General features: G+C 38.9%; 2 protein-coding genes across 2 annotated transcripts; both read right to left on the reverse strand.

The window, feature by feature from the left end:
• Positions 1 to 3,384: 3,384 nt before the first annotated feature.
• Positions 3,385 to 13,367, reverse strand: CUNH11orf16 (chromosome unknown C11orf16 homolog). The gene is made up of 4 exons (XM_070957469.1): positions 13,201 to 13,367; positions 12,410 to 12,567; positions 8,053 to 8,265; positions 3,385 to 4,070 (listed from the first exon to the last, which is right to left on the reverse strand). Exons 1-4 carry the CDS (start codon positions 13,365 to 13,367, stop codon positions 3,385 to 3,387), a joined length of 1,224 nt encoding a protein of 407 aa, XP_070813570.1.
• Positions 13,368 to 21,859: 8,492 nt separating this feature from the next.
• On the reverse strand, positions 21,860 to 22,345 carry ASCL3 (achaete-scute family bHLH transcription factor 3). The gene has a single exon (XM_070935204.1). The coding sequence runs from the start codon at positions 22,343 to 22,345 to the stop codon at positions 21,860 to 21,862; it is 486 nt and encodes a 161-aa protein (XP_070791305.1).

Below are 22,345 nucleotides of genomic sequence, written 5' to 3' on the forward strand. Positions count from 1 at the left end.
TGAGAATGATATTGCTTTCTTACAAACACTTGATTCTGCTCTGTGTTTTGTTCACCTAAAATTCTGGCACTGTTGAAGTAGAGTAGGGAAAAGCAATTTTATTTTGCTTCTCTGTAGATAGAACAAACAGTACATTCTGGCTAAAGATAAATGACTAAATCCATTACACTCATCAGCATCTAATGTTTAGTACAAAGCCTTTTGGCTAAGAGCATATCGATTTGATTCCCTTTTATTTTTTTATGGCATGACTAGTCTCAAACTTAAAAAAACAGTTACTTCAAAATTACTTTACCCTGCTGTTGTTCAGGGTTTCAGTAGTATGACAAGAAGAACTTATGAAATAGCTAAGTGAATCTTATAAACAGTGCTACTGTTTAGTGCCATCTTGAATTCCTGAAAGGGGGGAGTAGCAATTCTATACATAATTAACCTCCCCACGATGAGCTAGTAATTCCATGGCTCAAGATTTTCTTCATCGAAAGATGCCTTTGATGAGACTGTTCAATGGTTTCAAATATAGCACTGTGGTTGTACAGAATTGGTGGAAATCCATCTCTGGATGAAATGGCTTTGTTGTCAGCTCTTTCTTTTCTGCAGCTGCTACTGACAATGTTGGCTCCTATAGATGATATTATAACAATTATAGACTGAAAGGTTGGGGAAAAAAACTTGACTCTACAAAATGTCAGAAATCCACAAGCAGAGTATCTGTGATCCATGAGGAGGACTCAATAGATGAGCCCTGCAAATCATAATGTGATTTGTCACTTAGCATAATGTGTGAACTCAGCCATATTACTAGTTCTGTTGTAAGTACTTTAATGCCTAGAAAAGGTAGTTATCCACCCCCATTAATCTGGTTTAGCTTGATTGGTTATTAACATAAAATAAAATTAGACTATCAGTAACATTGTTCCCTTGGTGGCATTATCTTAGAAATAGCAATAGCAATAGTACTTAGGTATATACCGCTTCACAGTGCTTTACAGCCCTCTCTAAGCAGTTTACAGAGTCAGCATATTGTCACAAACAATCTGGATCCTCATTTTACTGACCGCCAAACTGCTAACAGCAGTCAGCAGAATTAGCCTGCACTACTGCATTCTAACCACAGCGCCACCACAGCGCATAAATACTTGGCTTTTGCTTGTTTGTTTAATTCAATGACTATTTTCAGTGAAGTCATGGAAAATGAAAAATTATTGTTAGCTGACTTCAATGACTATTTTCAGTGAAATAATGGAAAATGAAAATCTGGTTTAATATTACGCTCTTAGAAACGATTTTGGCAGAACTGCCTATACCAAAGAATTCTTTTATCACATAATACTGAATGCATTCCAAAATATGTAGGCGCATGAACTGACTGACAGCATGATAATATATAACCATCTAGTACTGACCTTTAATATACCTCTGGATTTCAGTAGAAAAATTATTGGCATTTGTTAACTTTGTGTATTTTGCATGTTTACAGGCAAGGTGAAAACTGACCTCTCTATTATCGCAGCAGCCATCTTAGAGATTGCTCTGTTGGAAACCCTTACCTATGGTTTGGCTTTGAGATCCTTTTCCTAATGCAATGAAAATGAACTTTGACTTGTCAACTGAAGAGGGTTCTATGGAACTTCTTCCAAACTTAGCCAAAGGATCAGAAGCGGCTTATGCAAAGAAAAATATGCCATGGCTGGAATGCTATCTTCCAATTGTGAACTGAGAGTTGTCAAACCTTCAGCGTAAAGATTTAAAGGATATGCATGGGTGACATTGTGTTCAACTCACCTCTGACCCATCAAAAGACTGTCTGCACTTGCCTTTTAAGGGGCCATTTTTAGCTTTTCCCAGAACAAGTCATGCTATCTGGTCTTTCTCAAGTGCATCCTACCAAGGTAAATTGGGCTGAGGGTGGCCTTGCTTCTATTGGCCAATTGAGACTGCACAACCTCCGCCACTTGATTTTTCAGGGTCACCCATTTTTAGCAGCAGATTTCAGGCTTTCCTACTTCTCTTTTCGAATCAAGAGAGGCAAAAAAGGTCATCTTAATTCTGGTTTCTCTCAGAGAGCAAGGGAAGTGGGATGAAAGTGGTTTTTCAGCAGTAACTTTAAGCTCTCCCCCCGCCCCCAAATAGTACAGGTGCCTTCCTTCCCATTCTTCATCCACTGTGGAAGAAGCTAAGATGTGGGAGAGGACAACTGTATAATGGGAGAACTGTGGGGACCAAATTCACTGGGGAATGGCTTTAGCATGGGTTTCTATAGCCAGTCCTCTCACAGTAAAGCTTTCTACAAGTTTATTACTGGGATGCTACCTGAAGAGCTGTTTTCAGCTTCTCCCTTCCTCGGTGAGAAGGGAAATGGGTCATGTGGCTCTTTTTGATGCCAGGAGAACTAATGCAAAGAAAATCATTTTGCTGCCTGTCCTCCACTTCTCTTGTTAACCATGATTGGCAGGAGAAATATGCAGTGGGCAAGAGAAGCAGGGGAGAAAGACTCTATGGGATTGGAGAACTGGCAGCAGGAGCCCCATGGATCTTCTTCTAGTAACAGTGGTAGCATCAGAGGCAATAGTCCCCATCCCAATTCTCTCTTCCCTCCACTTATGGCTCAGATGAAACTCCTATTCTCTCTATTGAGTAGGAGTTGAAAGTGCAATTCTTCTTAGGGTGGCATGATTTTTGCCAACTCCTGCACAAAATGTCACCACTTTACAGCTGCCATGTAGAAGTGCCCTCCATCATCATAAAACATTCTTTGTCTTTTTCCTGTTGAAGTAGACTCATAAACTAGATGTTATACGTGGTTGATAACTCCTTATCATCCAAATACATTGTTCCTGAAAACTAACCAAGCTAGTAGAAGTGGTTATTTGCCCTTTCTCAAATATGAAATCAGATATGAAAGTGTCTATAATGGAGTACTTCACTTCCATTAACACTGTAATATTCATAAAAGTCTCTGGTTTGCAGGCCAAGTCTGGAGAATCTACTATCTTTGAGATGTTACTTTATGGCACTTCCAAGCATCCTCAGCCAGCATGATCCACAGTAAGTTTCATCAAATAACATCTGTAGATGCAAACAATGTCTTTCTCTCCCCCTCCTCCCTTATGGTATATGTATAAAGGCAAAGGACAAGTTTAATATACTAAATCTGGGGCAACTTGCAGAGTGAACCATCATTAGTTAATATACACTCACATGAGACAGTGACTGGGTTTTACATATAATGCTAAGAAATCAAGGCTAAGTCACAATAGATAGATATAAACAACATATAAGCCATAGTATATTTGGGTTGAAATATTTGAATAATCCATTGTGTGGCCTGATTTTCACCCTGTATGTGAAACCAACAGATTCTAGATATCTACTGGAGATCAATCAAGGGAGATCTTGTGTACCTTGGCTTTTATAAACAAAAGTGGGTTGGCTTCTCTTCCAGTACTTCCACTCTGGTCTTCTGGTTTCCTGTAGGGTGGGGTTTTCAAAAAGACTAGAATCTGTGTTCACTGCACGATCTACCATTGTACTCTCGGTCTTACTTTTTTCCCTTTCACATTGAGACTCTGAAGAGGATGAGGAACAGCTGGGTGACACAGCAGCATGTTCTGCTTCGGGAGAGGCTTCTATTGCTAAGAATGGTGTTGTAGGCTTACTAGAGAATTCTTTTTTAAAATCTCCAGAGGTTAATTCAGCTAAAGAGGGCTGTGTCCGCCAGCCACTGTATTCAGAGTAGCAGCGGAAGCAACAGGAGACACATTGCCTGTGTCTAGGCAATAAGCATGTGTGATGAAAATCACTACAGCAAGGATGGATAAAACAGCAACGTGTGCACCAGCACCTTTGGAAATCACCCAAAGCACAAGTTGGAATAATTCTGTGTGAACAATTGAAGTAGCCAGGCCTGTGAGGCTGCCCCTCACATTGCTTCTTGCTTGTGTAGGGCATATGGATCCTCTCTACAATTCTCTCCCACCGTGCTGGAGAAATCCACAAAGCGAGGCCTAATGGAACTTTGGCTTTCTTGCCGTTCCAAAAGCTGACTGTAATTTGCTCGTCTTCTTTTTCTGTTGAAAAGAATATACAGAATGTTTGTTTAAAAATGCCAAGCATGTATTCTTAACAATTGACTTTGTTGCTATACCAAGTTTGTTTGTTTTTTTCATACTTGACTATTTCATCTCATTTGTGAGAAAGGATTTGGGCAGGCTTTATTTTTTTAAGCAGAGGAAAAAATAAAATCCTCATTTAGCAAGATGAATGGTGGGTGCTGACATCAGATGTAGCCACAAGGTAGCTAAAGGATGTGTATCTTATTTTCACAGAACAATAACTTCTCCCTCTGCAGCCTCATGGGCTTCACATCCCATGGTAAGGCATCAATGAAGTCTTTCATGGGTTTTTCACATCAAGAAGGATAGGCTGCCTTGGGGATGGCAGAGTGATGAAAAATACCCCAAACTCCAGCATTCTCCATCACTTCACAAAATCTAAAACCCATCTCAAAATATTATAAAGTATGCCAAGAAATAAAAAATAGAAGAACATATGCATTTTTTCAAACGGGAAGAAAACTGAGAAATCAAAAAGAAAAATTTCAGTCTGAACCTACTTCACTTAAATTGCACTTGAGGAATATGCTAAGTCAAAAAGCCCTATTAAGGCCATTAATTGTGTAGGTTACAAAATCTGATTTCTGCAAATACTGCAATCCCAAATGGGCAGCTATTTCAATTTTAGTAGACACAGTGAGCCTCAAACCTCAGTTAAAATGCAATATGTAGTGTAGGGGGAGAGAGATGAGAACACATATGCTCAATAACAGAGCTTTTTGGCTTAGTCACCACCTTTAATTACACTTTATGCCCACTCGCATGGCTGCAAAGAGCTGCCTCCATATTCTCTCTAGGTGGTATTTTGTGAAGAGCATGTACTGGAGAAATCCACAAAGTGAGGCCTAATGGAACTTTGGCTTTCCTGCCATTCCAAAAGTTGACTGTAATTTGCTCGTCTTCTTTTTCTGTTGAAAAGAATATATATTTTTATTGTTTAAAAATGCCAAGCATGTGTTCTTAACAATTGACTTTGCTACTATACCAAGTTTTTTTTTCTTTTCATACTTGACTATTCCATCTCATTTGTGAGAAAGGATACTACAACACAACTTTCCACCAAATGCAGACTTAACAAAACATACCAAGAAAAATTAAAACTTTCAAAGGGTGTTATACAGTTGAACATATTTGGATCAGTTCATTTTTTTGCCTTTTGTTCAGACATATCATTATTTTTCCAATTTGCAAGGAGCCCATTTTCCCATTTTCAGTAAATGATGCCTAGATAGAATCATAAATGGCTAGCCCTTGTCACAATCAAAAAGCTCTTTCTAGCTCCTTCTCGAGCCGAGATTCAGAACTATTTAAAATGCTAAACAATATGTGTAGTTCTATTATTTTTACTTCTCTCTGCACCTGCCTTTGGCTACAGAAAGCTGCTCCCATATACTGCACAGTCTACCTACTACCAGTATACAACGCTGTTCCCATGTGCACCCAACTCAAAAGAAAATATAAAAGTGCAAGAGTTTGGTGGTAGGTAAAGGATTGGTGTGTATAAGGGAATGTGTGTTGCTGACAGGTCATCAAGAGAAGCAGATAACTTAAAACAAGATAGCTGGCTGTGATACACAGTAGACAGTAATGAAACACTGATAAATGCACCATAGCTGGTCCAGGGTCTTAGATCCAGCACCTGATGAAGTTGGAAAGGAACAGGGAACATGGGATACTGCAAACAAGAAAGCTGTTGGACATGGATCCCCAGCTGCACTAATCTGCTTATTTGTATGGAAGATAAAGACATTGCATAGAAATATGGGAAAAACTGAGGAACCTATTTCAACAAAAAACCAAAATTCTCAAATTTCAAATATTACAAATTTGTAATAAAGACTTAAAGATGTAGGCAATTTATCAGCATATTTTCTTACAACCAGAACATCTTAAATAAGGAGAGGTACAATTGCCTATAAGTGGCTTTCTGGTCTATTATCTTCCTGAGGAACATGCAGTATTTTTTTCTCCAGATTAAAGAAAATCCAAGGCTGAGTCTTGTCCAAATATTTTCAGGATCTCAGAAAGCAAATTGAGGAAAGGAAAGATTTCAAAATCGGACCTCCAGGCTCCTAGGAAAAAGAGGGAGGCAATTGCAGGAGCAATCTCAGAAGGAAATGCCCAGAGAAAGATAAGGAATTCTCAGCAGCAAAACATTCATAAAAACAAATATTACAGCACTGAGTCACGAGGAAATATACAGTCACAAAACAAGAGGAAATCATGAAGAAGAGATGTATCAAGAATGAATTCTGCAAATCAAAAGTAAACAAATCCTGCAAGGGAAATAATTTGCAGGATCAATTCAAAATTAAAACAAGATCTATACAATGGGACTCTTCATATTTTTTTGTAAAGTCTTCGTTGTTTGTCAGGCATAGATAAATATTGTAAAGTTGCAACTTAACTTGCCAAAGATGGAACACATTCAGGATTGTGAAGGAATAATTTATTTAACTTGTATAAGCTACAAAACAGGGACTGTTGAGATTTGCATGCCAAAAGCTTAGCATGTTCCCAGTCTGGAAAATAATATTATGAATATAAAAACAGAGACAACATAAGGAGGTAATATTCTTTATGTTCAAAAGGGAACATCAAAGAAGGATCATACAATGACAGGCAAATATATTGCAAAGGAATATTTTCAAACAAACTGTAAAATCTGTGATATGACAGATTTGACCATAAATGCTAACTATATTTCAAAGTTGATGAAGGACAATTTAGCAACATGTCAATGTTTACTCTTGCTACTCTGAATTCAAATGTATTGACTTCAATAAAGCAAATGCAATTAGAGCCTCTTATTTATTATCCATAAAAAAAAAACATCCACAAGGCAACCTCCACAGTGACTTTTGTAAGCTATACGTTGTAAATATGTGTAGAAGAATTGCTTCTGCCACAGAAACAGGTAAATTACCTAGTGTGATGTAGCTTAACAAAAGACAAAAACCAAGCGTTATTAGGATGTCAGAAATCAATTTAGACTTCCCAGCAGGAAAGAGACAGTGCAGCAGCCTCAACAAGAGGAAACTGTAATCTATGACAGGAAAAGGGTACCTGAGTCAGAAGGAATATAGATGTTGAGTCAGAGGTAAGGTTTTCAGAAGGTCCAAAGAGATGTCACTGAAAAGACTTTCTCTTCAAGCCAAGAAGGAGAACACCCAAACCCTCCTCACAGCAGGACACTGAAAAAATGCCAGATGCTAAAGCACTAACCATAAGAGATATGTGAAATGATAGTAGTCATGAACAGATGCACACACCTATGAGAAGGGGATTGGAAGATCAATTTGGAGATATATAATTTCATTGGACTGTCTTCATTCCAGGAGATGCAATAGTTAAAAGTTAGTGTAGTGATTCTGTTCTTTGACATGTCCTCTTCAGTTAGACAGATACGCTCATGGCTAACCCAGTTCCAGTTCCTGCTCTCTTCCGCCCATAAATATTTTCTCCTTTCTTTAATAGGTACTGTTCCAGGTTCCATGTGGTCTAGCTAACTATATGGCCTTTCATTCTTTGGCTAGATCTATATGCAGTTAGATCAGGTTTTTAAACTTTCTATCTCAATGCAATATCCTACTAAAGATTTTCTTTTTTTTAAAAGAGAAGCACCAGCCTATTTTTATTTCCCTTGGCAAACACAGCCTAAAGCTAATCCCAAGTATTTTTTTTTCTTTTAATGACACCATAATCCCTTGCATCAGGGTGGAGTTGGGGTGACTGAATGGAGCTGAGCATTTATTGGTCAGATGCCCTTCCTAAAACCTATTCACAGAATAGGTTTTCTCCTTGCACCCAGAGAGTGAAATATCTGCCATACCTAGGATCAAATCTACAGCCTCCTGATTGTGAGTTCCACCTCTAGACCACCATGCCTCTCATAAAGCTACTCCCCAAGTATATGGCAAAGTTATTTCAATTTTACCTCGCAGAGGTTCTCTGGTTTCCATGCCCTGGAGGACAGTTCCTGGCCCGTACCTCTTCTGCTCTGGTTCCCAGGGGGCCATCACTTTATCACCAGGTAGGATAGAATGTCTCATTCCATTCACACATTCAAGGATATCACTGCTGGCTGTTTTTTGTGAATAAGGTGCGTCTTGCCCCATTGCAAATTGTACCAGAAATGATCTTTGCTCACCTTCCTATCAGAAAGAAAAAAAATATGTTTTTAAAAATATCACAAATAATTGGAAAGTGTTCCTATTGATAATTTAGAACACTTTTTTTTTGAAAAAGTAAACCCATTCAAGGGAGAAAATAACCCCCCAACTCAATTGTTAGTTGAATTTCTCTTTGAGTGTTTGACCTTTTTTTTATTTATTTATATGCCGCCCTTCTCCGGAGACTCAGGGCGGCTTACAATGCGTTAAGCAATAGCCTTCATACTTTTGTATATTTTATACAAAGTCAGCTTATTGCCCCCACAAACTGGGTCCTCATTTTACCTATCTTAGAAAGGATGGAAGGCTGAGTCAACCTTGAGCCTGGTGAGAATTGAACTCACAGTAATTGCAGGCAGCTGGAAGCTAAATACTACCTTTTAACAGTAGCTTTGGTCTGCTGCGCCACTCAGACTCCTATATATATTACGCAAAGTTGATATAAGGCTCCTTTTAGTAACCATTAAATTTTATTTCATATGTGAAACTCATTCATAGTTTCCTTTGTCATGCAGCTTTCTTCCATATTTTACAACCACTTTTACTTGCCTGGGTTATTTGGAAGAAAAAGCAGAGGTATTCTTTTCAACTGATTTCAAAAAATGAATACAAAAAGTAGATACAAGATACATTTTGAATATAGTTAAAAGATGACATAGCTAAAGGAATACAACATGAACAAACGAGTTTGTTCCTGCCACGTTAGTATTAAATCATTTATTCAGGTCTAAGTACCATTTTGTGTAATGATTTGAGGGAATGACATTGAGGGACAAAGATCAGACAAGAGAGGGAGGAACCCCTAGTAACTTAATGGTCAGAGAAAGAAACTTAGGAAAGACCAACCACAATTGATCAAGCTGTTAAAAGTGACTGCAGGAGATTTGTATTTTCAGACTTGCATGATTTTGTTAATTTGCCTTACAATAAAGTTGAATTATATTAACTGGCTGTGTTTCCTATCTGGAAGGGCTGACATTTTGGGCATAACACAAGAAATAATATATTTTAAGCTGAAAATGTTAAATGGAGAATCTATTACCAATCAATCATACTTTAACTACAAACTGATTTAAAAAATAAATAAATAAGAAAAACTATTTTGCAATGATTATCCTCCCTCTGTGAATCAGTCTTAGCCAAAAGAAATAATGCCAAATGTGTTTGTTATAGTCCAGTGGTGGCTAACCTTTTTGCCGTTGCGTGCCAAAAGTGGGAGGAGCGCGGGGAGGTCGCCCATGTACATGCCCACACCCATAATTCAATGTACCCTGCCCCCGCGCATGCATGTGTGACCCCCCCAAGTCCCCCTGCTTTTAGCACGCAATGGCACGATGGGCTCGGTAGGCCCGTTTTTCACCCTCCTCAGGCTCCAGATGCTTTCTAGGAGCCTGGGGAGGGCAAAAACGGCCTTCCCCACCCCCTGGAGGCCTTCTGGAGGCTGGAAACAGCCCATTTTCCAACTTCCGGTGGGACCAGAAGGACCAAAAATCAGCTGGCTGGCGCATGCATGTGCGCTGGAGCTGAGCTATGGCAACACTCGCGTGCCCACAGATATGGCTCCATGTGCCACCTGTGGCACCCGTGCCATAGGTTCGCCATCACGGTTATAGTCTATCCTACTCCAGGTGGCCATCTGAGGTTCCCTCTGAGGTAAGAATTTCCAGAATTTGGCCCCAAAGTTCATTGTTCTTTGATCTATAGGAAGATTTGGTAAGTTCAATATCATCAGAAATCACAATACCTGAAAATCTTTGCTATTGAACTGAATGCTATTCAGCACAACCCTTCCAAATTTGGGTTATATTAGGAAAGGTAACTCAACACATCCATACTGTTTAAATAGCTGATTCTGCAGTAAAAGCAAACCGAGCTAACTTGTTATAAAATCAAAAGATTTTCTTCCTCTCACTCCATCATCCCCTTGAGTTTTTTCTGCCTGCTCTGGGGCTGTTTAAAAATTAGAATGTTTGTTTTCCTAACTGCACTCTGTCTTTGTATGTAGAATGAGACTTGAGCGTTGAGTTGGTCACACAAAAGCTGGATTCACTCCAGAGTCGCTGCCTTCTGAATAGCTCGTTCTTCAGGGTTATCGGATGTTGAGTGACTGTGGTGAGCAAACAAACCTGCGTCTTGCTTTTCAGAAGGAACATACCATCTTTGTTTCAGGTGCTAACAACTAATGAATTGAAGGCAGGCTTTCTTTTCTACTGTCAAGTTTATAGATCAACACGCCTGCCACCTTTCCAGCAATAATGTTATTTATCAAATATCACTAGTTGCAGAGATCTTCAAAATAGCACAAACCTTCCTAGAACTCTGGTGCTACTGAAGAAATAAAAGAACCGGTTTTAGCCTGATGAAAAGGTCTAATAAGGTAATCTTATACCTCTAGTTACAACCATCTCCCTCAGTCATGTGCCCTTCAGGTTGCTGCTCCTGCTACTGTATTCCTAGTTGGCATGTTTCTGTTTAGCTGGGAATAAAGGAGTTGAGTGTAGCAATAGCAATAGCACTTAGATTTATATACCGCTTAATAGCACTTTACAGCTCTTTCTAAGCCATTTACAGAGTCAGCATATTGTCTCCAACAATCTGGGTCCTCATTTTACTGACCTCGGAAGGATGGAAAGCTGAGTCAACCTTGAGCCAGTCAGGATCGAACTGCTGGCAGTTGACAGAGTTAGCCTGCAATACAGCATTCTAACCATCGTGCCACAATAGTTCCTATAAGTGTATCTAGGTTAGGGGTTGAGGAGAGTTGGAGTGGGATTATACTACAAAGTTAGTTCTCAGTATAAGCCATGGAGAAAGAAATTGGTGTTCTGTAATAATTGGATAATTTCTGGTGTCTTTTTCCATTCCCCCACTGCTGCTGGGACTGTTGGATGTTGATATTGAAAATATCTGGCGTGTACTGGCTTGCTTATTCTTGGCATAAATTTATGTTCCTAAGGTAGTGCAAGGTGGGACTAAGCAAATAAATGAAACCTAGAAAGGTCAATGTTGGAAAAATTACCAGGCAACTGTCATGAAGTCTTCTAATGATGTGGTTAGAGTTACACTGTTATAACTGGCTAGAAGGCATTCCCTAGGATTTATTAGAGAAGGAAGAGGGGCTGGATGTCATGATTAACAGGCTCTAAATCTTGACTGCCCCTGCCCTAAAATAACATGAGACAGATTAGGGTGGGAGTTGGAGGGTGGTGAATAGAAGAGAGGAATTGTGATATCTGGAAAATGAATACAAATGATGTTTATTGCCCTTATCTTTGTAGCATAATTAGAATAAACTAGTTATGTTATTCTAGCATAACTAGAATAAACTAGTTATTGTAATTTAAACTTTCTTCAATTGATTTCAACAGTATTCATCATTTTCTAGTTTATTCTTCATTTACAAGAGAAGCAATGTTATCATTTACTATAGGGGTAGCAAAGGCATTCATTCCACAATGAGATCACATTAAATGTATTTTATTTTACTTACTTATTTACTTATTAAATGTATATGCCACTCATCTCACTGTCAGGCAACTCTGAGTAGCTTATTATCCACAACTATTTACATTTTTATATTATATTTCTCCTGGTGTGATTCCTTTGTCCTGTTATCTCTGTCCTTGGATTGATTCAGTATGAATTAAGTGGATTTGTATAACCCTATGAATCAGGGGTGAAATCCTCTGAAGTCTGCTACCGGTTCTGTGAGTCTGCTACCGAGTGCACACTTCGCACATATGCGTGCCTGAGGTGCCCGTACAGCACTAAAAAAGGAACATTTTGAAGCCTTCCAAGCCTCTAAAGGTAAGTAGAACAGCAAGGGGGGGGGAATCCGCTGTGCCACGTGATTTAGATTAGCTAGAAAGCAGGAAATCCAACTATTCTAGCTAATATAAATCATGCATCACAGCTGATCATCACCCAGCTGATCGTCGGAAATATTAGTTCGCCAGAACTGGTAGCATTTCACCCCTGCCTATGAACTGATCCCTTGTTGCACTAAACTGACCAAAATGGTTATTGTGAGTAAGTACATTCAGTTGAATTTTTGTAGTTTCTTTATATTACTTGGTGTACATTTAATCATCTTTCTAACCATGTAGAAAATAATTTTGCAACTTGCCTCTAAATCTTTTATGATTGTTCCTCGGTAATAATAACAGTTGCTTTCTTTTTTTGCCAGAACCGGACTACCAACATCCAGTGACCACTCCAAATTCTGTCCTGCCCTACATTTTGCCTCAAGAAGAAAGGGACAGTAGTTGCGACATGAACACCTTGGAATAAAATGGAAGAATTTTAGCCGAGAACCCCACAGCAAAAACTAATCACACATAACAGTAAATGTTATCCGTATTCTTAAGCTACACATGTTTAAATCCCAGTTTGTCTGCAGGTGTGGTTAAAAGAATATCAAATTGATGGCCACACCGGTACGATAAATGTTCTGTCTATTTTTATGCCTGGTTCCATAGGACTATCATGGCTGCCATCTTGATTTCCTTTAATCATACCCTGTGGACACTCCTGGTCCCAGGAGGAAAATGTCACACTTTAGCAAATTCTGCTAAGCATTGCCCCCACCCAGTGGTGGGATTCAACTGGTTCGCACCACTTCGGCCGAACCGGTTGTTAAATTGCTAGCTCAATGCAGGAGGCTGAGTGCTACCTGTCACAGCCCCTGGCCATGTCCATCATGACCACACCTACTCAGCTGGTCATTAGATCAGAGAACTGGTTGTTAAATTATTTGAATCCCACCACTGCCCCCACCTGCTTGGGTAAAAAAAATAATCAAGCAAGAATGTATAATACTATACTTGTGGAATTCTGGGATAAAGAAAGACAGAGTTTAATGTCTTAATCTCTTCTCATTTTAAAGAAATAAATATTATTTGTTTATTTATTACCTTGTTGTGAGAAGTGGGCTAATGCCATATGAAGGATGCACTAATAAGCAGCCGCTGCAGATGGAACTGGGATTAACTATGACATTTCTGTGTAAAGATTCAGTTTGCCTGGGCACTGTACAGCAGCGTCTGTGGTATGGCCAAGAGGACAAGGTACATTCGCTCATTCTTTCAGGGCTCTCTACAATAAAAAAGAGCATAGCCTATTATACAAATGGAGAGATGTGCATCCTTTGCTTGAAAATATATTTAAATCAGGCTCTTGTCCACAATTAACTGATCTAGAGATGAACCTCTTGTATTGTTCAGAAATATGAGGAAATATTTGGTGCAATTGCAAACTAATCCATACTTAACCAACGGTTAACCAAGTTCTGTAGACTGCTGCAAATGTCATAGAAGAACCCTGAGAGTGAAACAGTTCAAATCAATGGACTTAATTTTGAATTGCTTCATACCAGATCAGTCTGTTCTTTTTGCTAGATTCCCCAGACTGTCTTTTGAATAGGCTCATTGAATGTCTTCCTTCTTTTTCTCCTGTTGCTGGAAGCACAATCTTTTTGCAGCCAATTAAGGATAAAAATTACCCAGAATAATCCCAGAAGTGCTTTTTCCAAAAGGCAACTGGACTTTCTTGGTTTTTTCCTTTGAAAATATTCTGTTTTTCATCCAAGAAGCTCCTGAAGTTCAAGTAGAGCTAGAACTGTAGAAGCTTCATGGATGCGAAGCAAAACGTTTTCAAAGGGAAAAAAAAGACCCCAAGAAAGTCCAGTTGCCTTTTGGAAAAAGCACCTTTGGGACAACTATGGCCTGGATGATTGAGAATCTCCATAGACATTTTACCCGTAATAATATATTAGGAACATTAGTTCTGGGATTCTCAAACTATAGGCCATGACTCCTAAGTACTGTATTGCAATCGGAAGGCCACAAAAGTTTTTTAAAATGATCAGGCTTGCTCAGGTGCAGTAGAAGGCAAAGTCCAGGGCAAGTTTGGAGATAAATTTATGGGTCTCTATGAATATCAACAACTAACCACAGCAGTTTTCTTTATGTATTATTTACTAAGAGGACTTGCACTCATCCATTTATTTAGAGGGCTGTGGTATTGCAACAGTGGTGGGTTGCCCCCGGTTCGAACCGGTTCTATAGAACTAGTAGTAAAACCAGTGGGAGGCTCTGCCCACTGACCCTGACATCATCAGGAAGCTTCTGCTCGCGCGCACATCCCCATTGCAAACCGGTAGTAAAGGTAAGTAGAACCCACCCCTGTACTGCAAAGTTTGAGAAACCAACCTTAATCATTGCTACCTAAGCGGGCTTTGGGCTGGCTATTCCTTTTGCATCCAGGGTCTTAGGATTTGCTGAGTATAGCTAAGTGATTGAAGAATGTGCTACCATCATATTTTAGAGCTCTGGTGCATATGACATAAGGCAAAATTATGAATGTTTTCTTGGTTTCTTGTTGGTTTCTATATAATTTATTTATTTATTTATTTATTTATTTATTTGTCTATTTATTTATTTATTTATTTATTTATTGAATTTCTATACCGCCCTTCTCCTGTAGGACTACTATAATAATACTATATAATAACTACTGGTCAGGAGAGAAGTGAAATAATGTTTTTCTTGTTTCTTAAGAAGCTACTCCAGTTGCCCTTAGGACAATCTGGTTTTGTTTATTTGTTTATGCTTACTAAAATGATAATCCTCCTTTCTTTGAAATCAGTTGGACTCACCTCTGAAATGGTATGATAGGATTGTGCTCTGCAAATAGCAACGTAACCAAACTTTCTTTATAAACAAAGCACTTCTGTAGTAGGTTCTATACTGGTCAGAAGGGAAAAGAGGGGGAGAGCCTGGGAAAACCTGGTGTCTGAGTTTATTCCTTTTTTTTAAAGAGAGGGAGGGATGGAGGGAGGAAGAGAGAGAGGGAGAGAGAGAGAGAGAGAGAGATACAACTGCTCTGCAAATCCCAACTGGTGGATTTACTTCTTTGAGGAGTGTCTTTTTTCCTCTCTGCTTTAATATGATGAAATGCACATAAACAATTTGGAAGTTTTATTTGGATCAAGCCCCAAAGGTCATTTCTTTGGGGTTTGACAGACAGAGTATGCTGGGAGACTAACAAAGAGATGTTGATCATGGTGAGTCACAAATGGGCTAATCATCTCCCTATTTCTGATCCTGAAATGTTGGCAGGTCGAGTATTTTGCATAATTGAGCAATATGTCTAATGTCTGGAAATAGCTCCAAAATGATGGGGGGAGGAGAGGGGCTTTACAGGTAAATGTTATGTATTCATGAAATATATGAAATTCTTTTCTTAGTACAAGTAAGGCTGCAAGTTACACCTGTTCGCTTAGAAGAAAATGCCACTGAACTCGAAAGGACACAGTGGAGTGCAAACATGTGAGTTCTCTTCAGTCAGACTATTACAATGGTGCAAGTAAAGATAGTCCTTGACTTACAACAGTTCATTTTTAGTGACTGTTAGAAGTTACAATGGAACCGAAAAAAAATGATTTCTGACCATTTTTCACTTCTGACCATTGCAGTATCTCCAGAATCACGTGATAAAAATTCAGATGCTAGGCAGCTGACCCATATTTATGACAGTTGCACTGTCCTGCAGGTCATGTGATCGCTTTTTGTCACCTTATGACAAGTGTTAGGAAATGAGTATTACCTACCTTGTTGGGTTGGCAATATATAAACCATCAATATAGCTTTAAGACTGCTGTATTGCATCATATTGTGTCCTGATTGGTTAGCTCTGTAGCCAATCTTCTTAAGAGGGAGCTAGAAACATGGTTTGTTTCTCTTTGCTGTTCTTGCTCTCTGATATCTCTGTATGCTACTGTTTGCAAATCCAGAAGAACTGTTTATTGTGAATGACTACGACGACTGGTAAGAAGACTTTGTTATTGGATTATCCCTGGACTGTCGTTTTGCTATCTCCTGCTTTATATGTGTATGACCAGGACTGTTTATTGGACTGTGCCTTACTATTTCCTGAAAGTAAACACAACTCAGTGTGTTGACTGTGTTTATTCGTACCTACTCTCAATCGCTTTCATGTGTACACCCTTGCTATTCAAGGATTACTCTGCAAATTCCTTAACAACAAGCAAAGTCAATGGGGAAGGCAGACTCATTTAACAACCATGTTACTAATTTAACCACTACAGTGATTCACTTAACAACTCTGGCAAGAAAGGTTGTAAAATGGAGAAAAACAAATGTCTCACTTAGCAACATAAATTTTGGGCTCAATTTTGATTGTAAGTCGAGGACTACCTGTATCTCACAAGCGCCTGATACCCAGTCTTCTCATTGGCTTGCAAGCTGTCAAATGCTTAGAAGTTCCTGTTCCTCTTTCCCTCACTTGCAAGCCTGTTTCAGTGCTAGTAGATATTCAAATAGGATTCCCGGAAACTGCTGGTTCCGTTTTACCTATCGAGGAAGGGCCTTTTCCTGAAGGAGAACCTTTTTTTTCCTGAGGCCAGAATAGGAGGCACAGCTACACACCAATGTAGCTTTCCTCCAATTAAAGGGAAGTTGGAAATTTCTCTCTAAGTTAAAGAGGGGGTGACTGGATGATAGCAGGAGCCCATTCCTTCACATCTTCTAGTATTGGCCCATATATATCGGGATCCTTTAGTTTCATTCATTCCCCTTAAATTAGTGAATTTCTATTTTCAGATAAGATTATGCATGTGTGTAAATCAAGCAGAAAGATGGAAATGAATCAAGATTCTCATATAATGTTGTTTTGGGATTTTATGTTTTTAATTTTTTTTTTATTTTAATTACTGCAACAGATCTCATCCTTGGAATGTTTATTTTGAGCTTTACCTTAAAGCAAAGTGACATAATATTAACAACAGAAGATGAATAAGTACTATAGTTGAGCTACGGTATCACAATGTTATGTATGGGTTTTTTTTAGTGTTTTTACATGTATTCTTTTCCTGGCTATGCTTATGAAATAGTAGCCCCAAAGTTCTGTCTTCAATTGTGGCATACGGGACATATGCTGCCTGAGATGAAGATCACAATGTTGCTCCCTATTTTCCAAGTTGACCATTTATTTAAGAAATGGGCATAGAAGGTTACCTTACATTAAGTCAAAGTATTGATCTCACTCAGTAATGTTCCCTTCTGTCTTTTCATCATCCTCAATCTAGCACCATTCAAAATTTGATGGGACTGAAATTCTCCAAATTCTTATTGGTGCATGGTCTAGTTCAAGATAATGAAAAGTGAAATTCAAAGACAATTGCTTCTAGCCCCTCTCATAGTTACATGACAGAGCCTGTATCCCACCAATGAGACATTATTCACACATACACACAAAACACACAAAATTTGAGATAATTGGATGAAATAGGTCTTTGCCTAATGTTGGAAATCCCAGATAGTCTTTCTGAAGAAGCTTTTCCAAAATGAGTCTGTTATCATTTTAAAAAGCATTTCCTATGTAGCCAGGCCCCTCAATTCATTTGGTGGGGATACTTTGGTGGGGATACATTTGGTGGGAATACCTTTGAAGTTCAGATATATAAGACCATATGCAGTGGTGAAATCCAAATTTTTTTACTACCGGTTCTGTGGGTGTGGCTTGGGGGCGTGGCATGGCTTGGTGGGCATGGCTTGGTGGGTGTGGCAGGGGAAGGATACTGCAAAATCTCCATTCCCACCCCACTCCAGGGGAAGGATACTGCAAAATCCCCATTCCCACCCCACTCTGGGGCCAGTCAGAAGTGGTATTTACCGGTTCTCCAAACTGCTCAAAATTTCCACTACCGGTTCTCCAGAACCTGCTGGATTTCACCCCTGACCATATGGGAAAAACCATTTGTCAGGTAACTTGGCCCCAAGTTTCTTGAATGTTTAAATATAAAAATCAAAGCATTCTAAGTGAAGTTCAGAAACAGGCTGGCATTGAATTTTATTGCTGACAGGATTTAGGAAAACATGTTATAGAACATGTTTTGTTCCTGAGAACAAAAAGCCCAAGGAAAATCACATGGCAAATGCATCTTTATCATTGCAATATTGCTGATTCCCAAGTTCCTATAATTACTTTCTTACCAGAAAATATGGGCATCTCTCCTACAAAGACCGTCTTTACCAGAGAGCTCATGATACAGAAAGCACTTTATGTAAATGTTTGAAGAAATGTTTTGATTTGCTCACTGTTCTCCGCATTTATCCTGACTGACTTTTCAAAATAAAGAGACTTTACAGTGACAGCCAGTGAGACATTATTTTGTTACTGTCAAAGTAATATTTACAAAGTGATAGCAGCTTCAGGCATCTCAAACTTTAGCAGATATGCTGACAAAAATATTTGACATCATTTCATAGAGGTATACAGTTTAACTTGGTATAGTTGTCAGAATTAAAGAAAGCAGATGATGGCTTTACCAATAACTGTGCTGGCAAGCATTGGCTTATTATTTTATTCATCTTCCAGAAATAATTTTGAAGGAATTTCCATGTTAAAAAAAAGAGCTTAAATCAGGGGTGTCAAACTCGCAGTGTCACGGCAGTCTCATGTGATGTATTATGACTTTCCCCCCCTCCGCTAAACCAGGTGTGGGCGTGGCCAGTGCGTGACTCATCCGGCCCACAGGCCAGGAGTTTGACAGCCTTGGCTTAGATTATATTCTCCCACAAGAGATACTCTGATTAAAAGAATCTGGAGTTCAGCCAACAAAGAGTGCATTACATCATGTAACAGGCTTTAGATAATTTAGATAATTGTCATGTAACAGGATAATTGTATGTCTATAAGTAGGTAAGTATCCTTAACTGTCACTATAAAGTCATTAAAACTTACTTTCAAGTTCCTGAGCACAGGATCAGTGGTGGGTTCCTCCCGGTTCGGCCCAGTTCTCCCGAGCTGGTAGCGGTGACGATATGACGTCACTGAACCGGTTCTGTCCCCCCACCCCCTGCGCCCCACCCCCCCACCCCCCGTGCCCCCACCCACTCACCCCCCCGTGTTATTCTTACTTTTTATTTGGCCCCACCCCCAATCTATTGCTGTCTCCTGAGTCCCAGCTGATGGCTAGAGGGAAAAAAACTGTCTTGCTGCTGCTTCAAAGGGCTGCCCTACAGCTGATCAGTGTTAAAAGAAAACAAATGAGTAGACCAGTGCCTGCAAAAATAAATGGGTAAACCAGTGCCTGCAAAAATACATGAGTAGATCAGTGCCTGCAAAAATACATGAGTAGATCAGTGCCTGCAAAAATAAATGGGTAGATCAGTACAGCTCTGCAAGCAGTTAAAAGTCTGGTAGACCAGTACCTCTACTAAATCCTAAATAATTGTCACATGACCATCAAGCCACGCCCACAAAATAAGCCACACCCACAGAACCAGTAGTAAAAAAACCCACAGAACCAGTAGTAAAAAAATTTAGAACCCACCCCTGCACAGGATGTGTTTTTAGAACTAACAAGCTTATACAAGCAGTCTATATTCCTCTTTCTAACTCCCCCTGTTAATTCTCTAAAGAACATTTACTTGTTTGCCTGCCTTGTAATTGGGTAATCAATTACATGTTGTGAATGACCACTTCCCATTGGCTGTTCTTCTCTGCATGTTAGGATGAGATGATATTATGAAGCAGGGTTGCTTTTTCAATTATTTATCAATTATTCTTTAGTTAAAAAGCCATCTTCAGTATTCTCATTTTCTTTCTCCATCAATGCCCAAATAGTACTGCTGTATCAATGCAGAGCAGCCTTCTGTGTGTTTTTTTTGAACTCTGATATGTTCCTTGTAGACTATATAGGAATATAGTCCTTGTAGGGATATATCTGGGAATCAATTTGCATTTATAATTTTTTTTTTAGTTTTGTTGAGTAACAAAAAGCATCACTAACATTGAAGCCCTGGTAACTTAATTTACATTTCATTGACTAGTCCCTAGGTAATTGTCTAAGAAAAATACTACAGCATTAGTCTTTTTAAAAACTGTAATTGTTAATAAAGAATTATAGAACAGCATAGGTATACTTTGCTACTCCAGCATCTTTCACTAAGTTTTGCATGGTAGAAGATCCTAGAAACTTATAGCAGAATTCACTTGAATGAATGGAATTAAGTGACAATAGCTAACAAGTACAGTACTGGAAGAAATAGTACCGGGTATGTCAGTTAGTTTTTTTGTAAAATGACCTGGAAAGTTGGAGATATTATCAATGTAAAAGCAATTTAAAAAAAACAACTCACCAGAGGCTGCTGTGCTAAAGAATTACTGAACTGGACTGACCTTGGCAATATTGAACTGCTTTGCTGCTGGGCAGAGTTGGTGGCTAATGTTTCCTGTTACTAAGGAGATTGCCATGGACTCATTGCTACCAGGAATATAATGTAAAAGAGCAAAGCTAATGTGTACACACACACACACACACTTATCAGCAAGAATTGGTCTCAGTGTTCCTTCTCAGGTTACTGACATCAGCCAACAACTAAGCAAGAAAATCAGAGAAGGAACACGGGGGACTGACAGAAAATGTTGTTCAGCTTCCTACTTCTGTGTGTGCGATTAAGCCTTCCTTCAGGGGAAGACCCCATGGTGCTAGTGCAGAAAAAGCATTTGATCCACAATTAATTAGCAGTCCTACTCAATCCTTTCATCCTTTACACTCTTTTTTCAAAAGGGAAAGATGAGGCCTAAATAAAAGTGGCAGAACCAGTGTCTCCCAGCACTTTTTGTAGGCTAAATCCAGTTTGTGCCTATTACCTAGTTGCTAAATAAAGTTATCATGGTTCCAGACAGACTTCTTTGACTGTCATCTTATTTATACTCAGTAGAAATTGCTTTAAAAAATCTCAGCAACAAATGATTTTGATCCAACTGGAGATAGAATCTCAGAAATTGAAACCGAGGATGTTTGCCTGTTTTTTCATCCATCATCAAGGCCAAATCTAAAAGAGGCCTCTATCAATTACAACAGGAGGGTCTGTAAGGTGGGATCAAAAAAGTCAAAATTGTAGCTTCAATGATAGAATGACAGTATTCCAAGACCCATAGGGCTCTGCTCTTGGTGTATTTCTTAAAGTACTATAGTCTCTACACAAATCAAGCAGCTTGCTTTGAAAGATATAATTACAATACCAGTTTTTGCCTTTTAGGCAAATATCCAGCAACTTTATAAACTTATTTGGTAATTTATTTGTCACCTTTGGGGAAATTTTAATTATTGGGTGGATTTAAAAAAATCTAACAAATGAACACTGTAAATAAAATTAATCCTTTTACAAAATACCAGAATCTTTCAATCCTTTTTATTAAAATATATACTTACTTAAAATGCACTACTTGAAATGACACAGAGATTATTTTCTTTCCCATTGTAATAAAAATTGCTCAAATATTATTGCTAATTTTTAAGAATAATTTCAAATTCTAGATGATGTAATTATTTGAAATCTGCACACCCTTAAACATCTCACAGGCATATGTAATACTGTCTAGCAATGTTAATCTTGCAACTAGTTTTGATCTCTATGGAGAAGATCGTTCTTATTTTGATATTTTTTAGTTTTGATCTGTACAAGCGAGATATTTCTGGGGTTTTCAGATCCGATTGCATTTGCCCTGTGCAGAAAAGATTATAAAGTCCTTGCTGATGGATCATTTTGAGTACTCCTTGAGGGGGGAATGCTGAACGCCTCTGCAATCCTCCTCTGAATTGTCAGAAAGTAGAGACTGGAGAAACTCGATATATTTAATTGCAGCTCTCAGTGTTTCAACTTTGCTGAGCCGTTTGTCTAAGTATTCTGGCGGTAAGTGGTGTCTAAGTTTGGCATAGCCTTCATTGACACATTTAACTCTCTGCCTTTCCCTTTCGTTTCTTTTTCGGATGAATGCTGGGCTGCAAGAGTAGTCACATCTGCCAAAATTTCCACAGGAGACTTGAAATGGGAACCCATAAGGATTGCTGTAGAAATTCTCAGGAGTTGGAGGTTCTGCTGTTAATGGAAGTAGAGGCAACTCTTCAGAGCTGTTGAATTGACTGAGGTCCTCTGGGCACAAATGAAAAGTGGCAAAAAGATCTCGATAACAAAATCTGGACATCTGTCCCACGTAGGAGTCACTGAAGGTTGGCAATTTATCCAT

The sequence above is a fragment of the Pituophis catenifer genome, unplaced genomic scaffold, assembly GCF_029215685.1.
Source record: "Pituophis catenifer annectens isolate HBS135680 unplaced genomic scaffold, rPitCat1.0.hap2 SCAF_1, whole genome shotgun sequence".
In the NCBI taxonomy this organism is placed as follows: Eukaryota; Metazoa; Chordata; class Lepidosauria; order Squamata; family Colubridae; genus Pituophis; species Pituophis catenifer.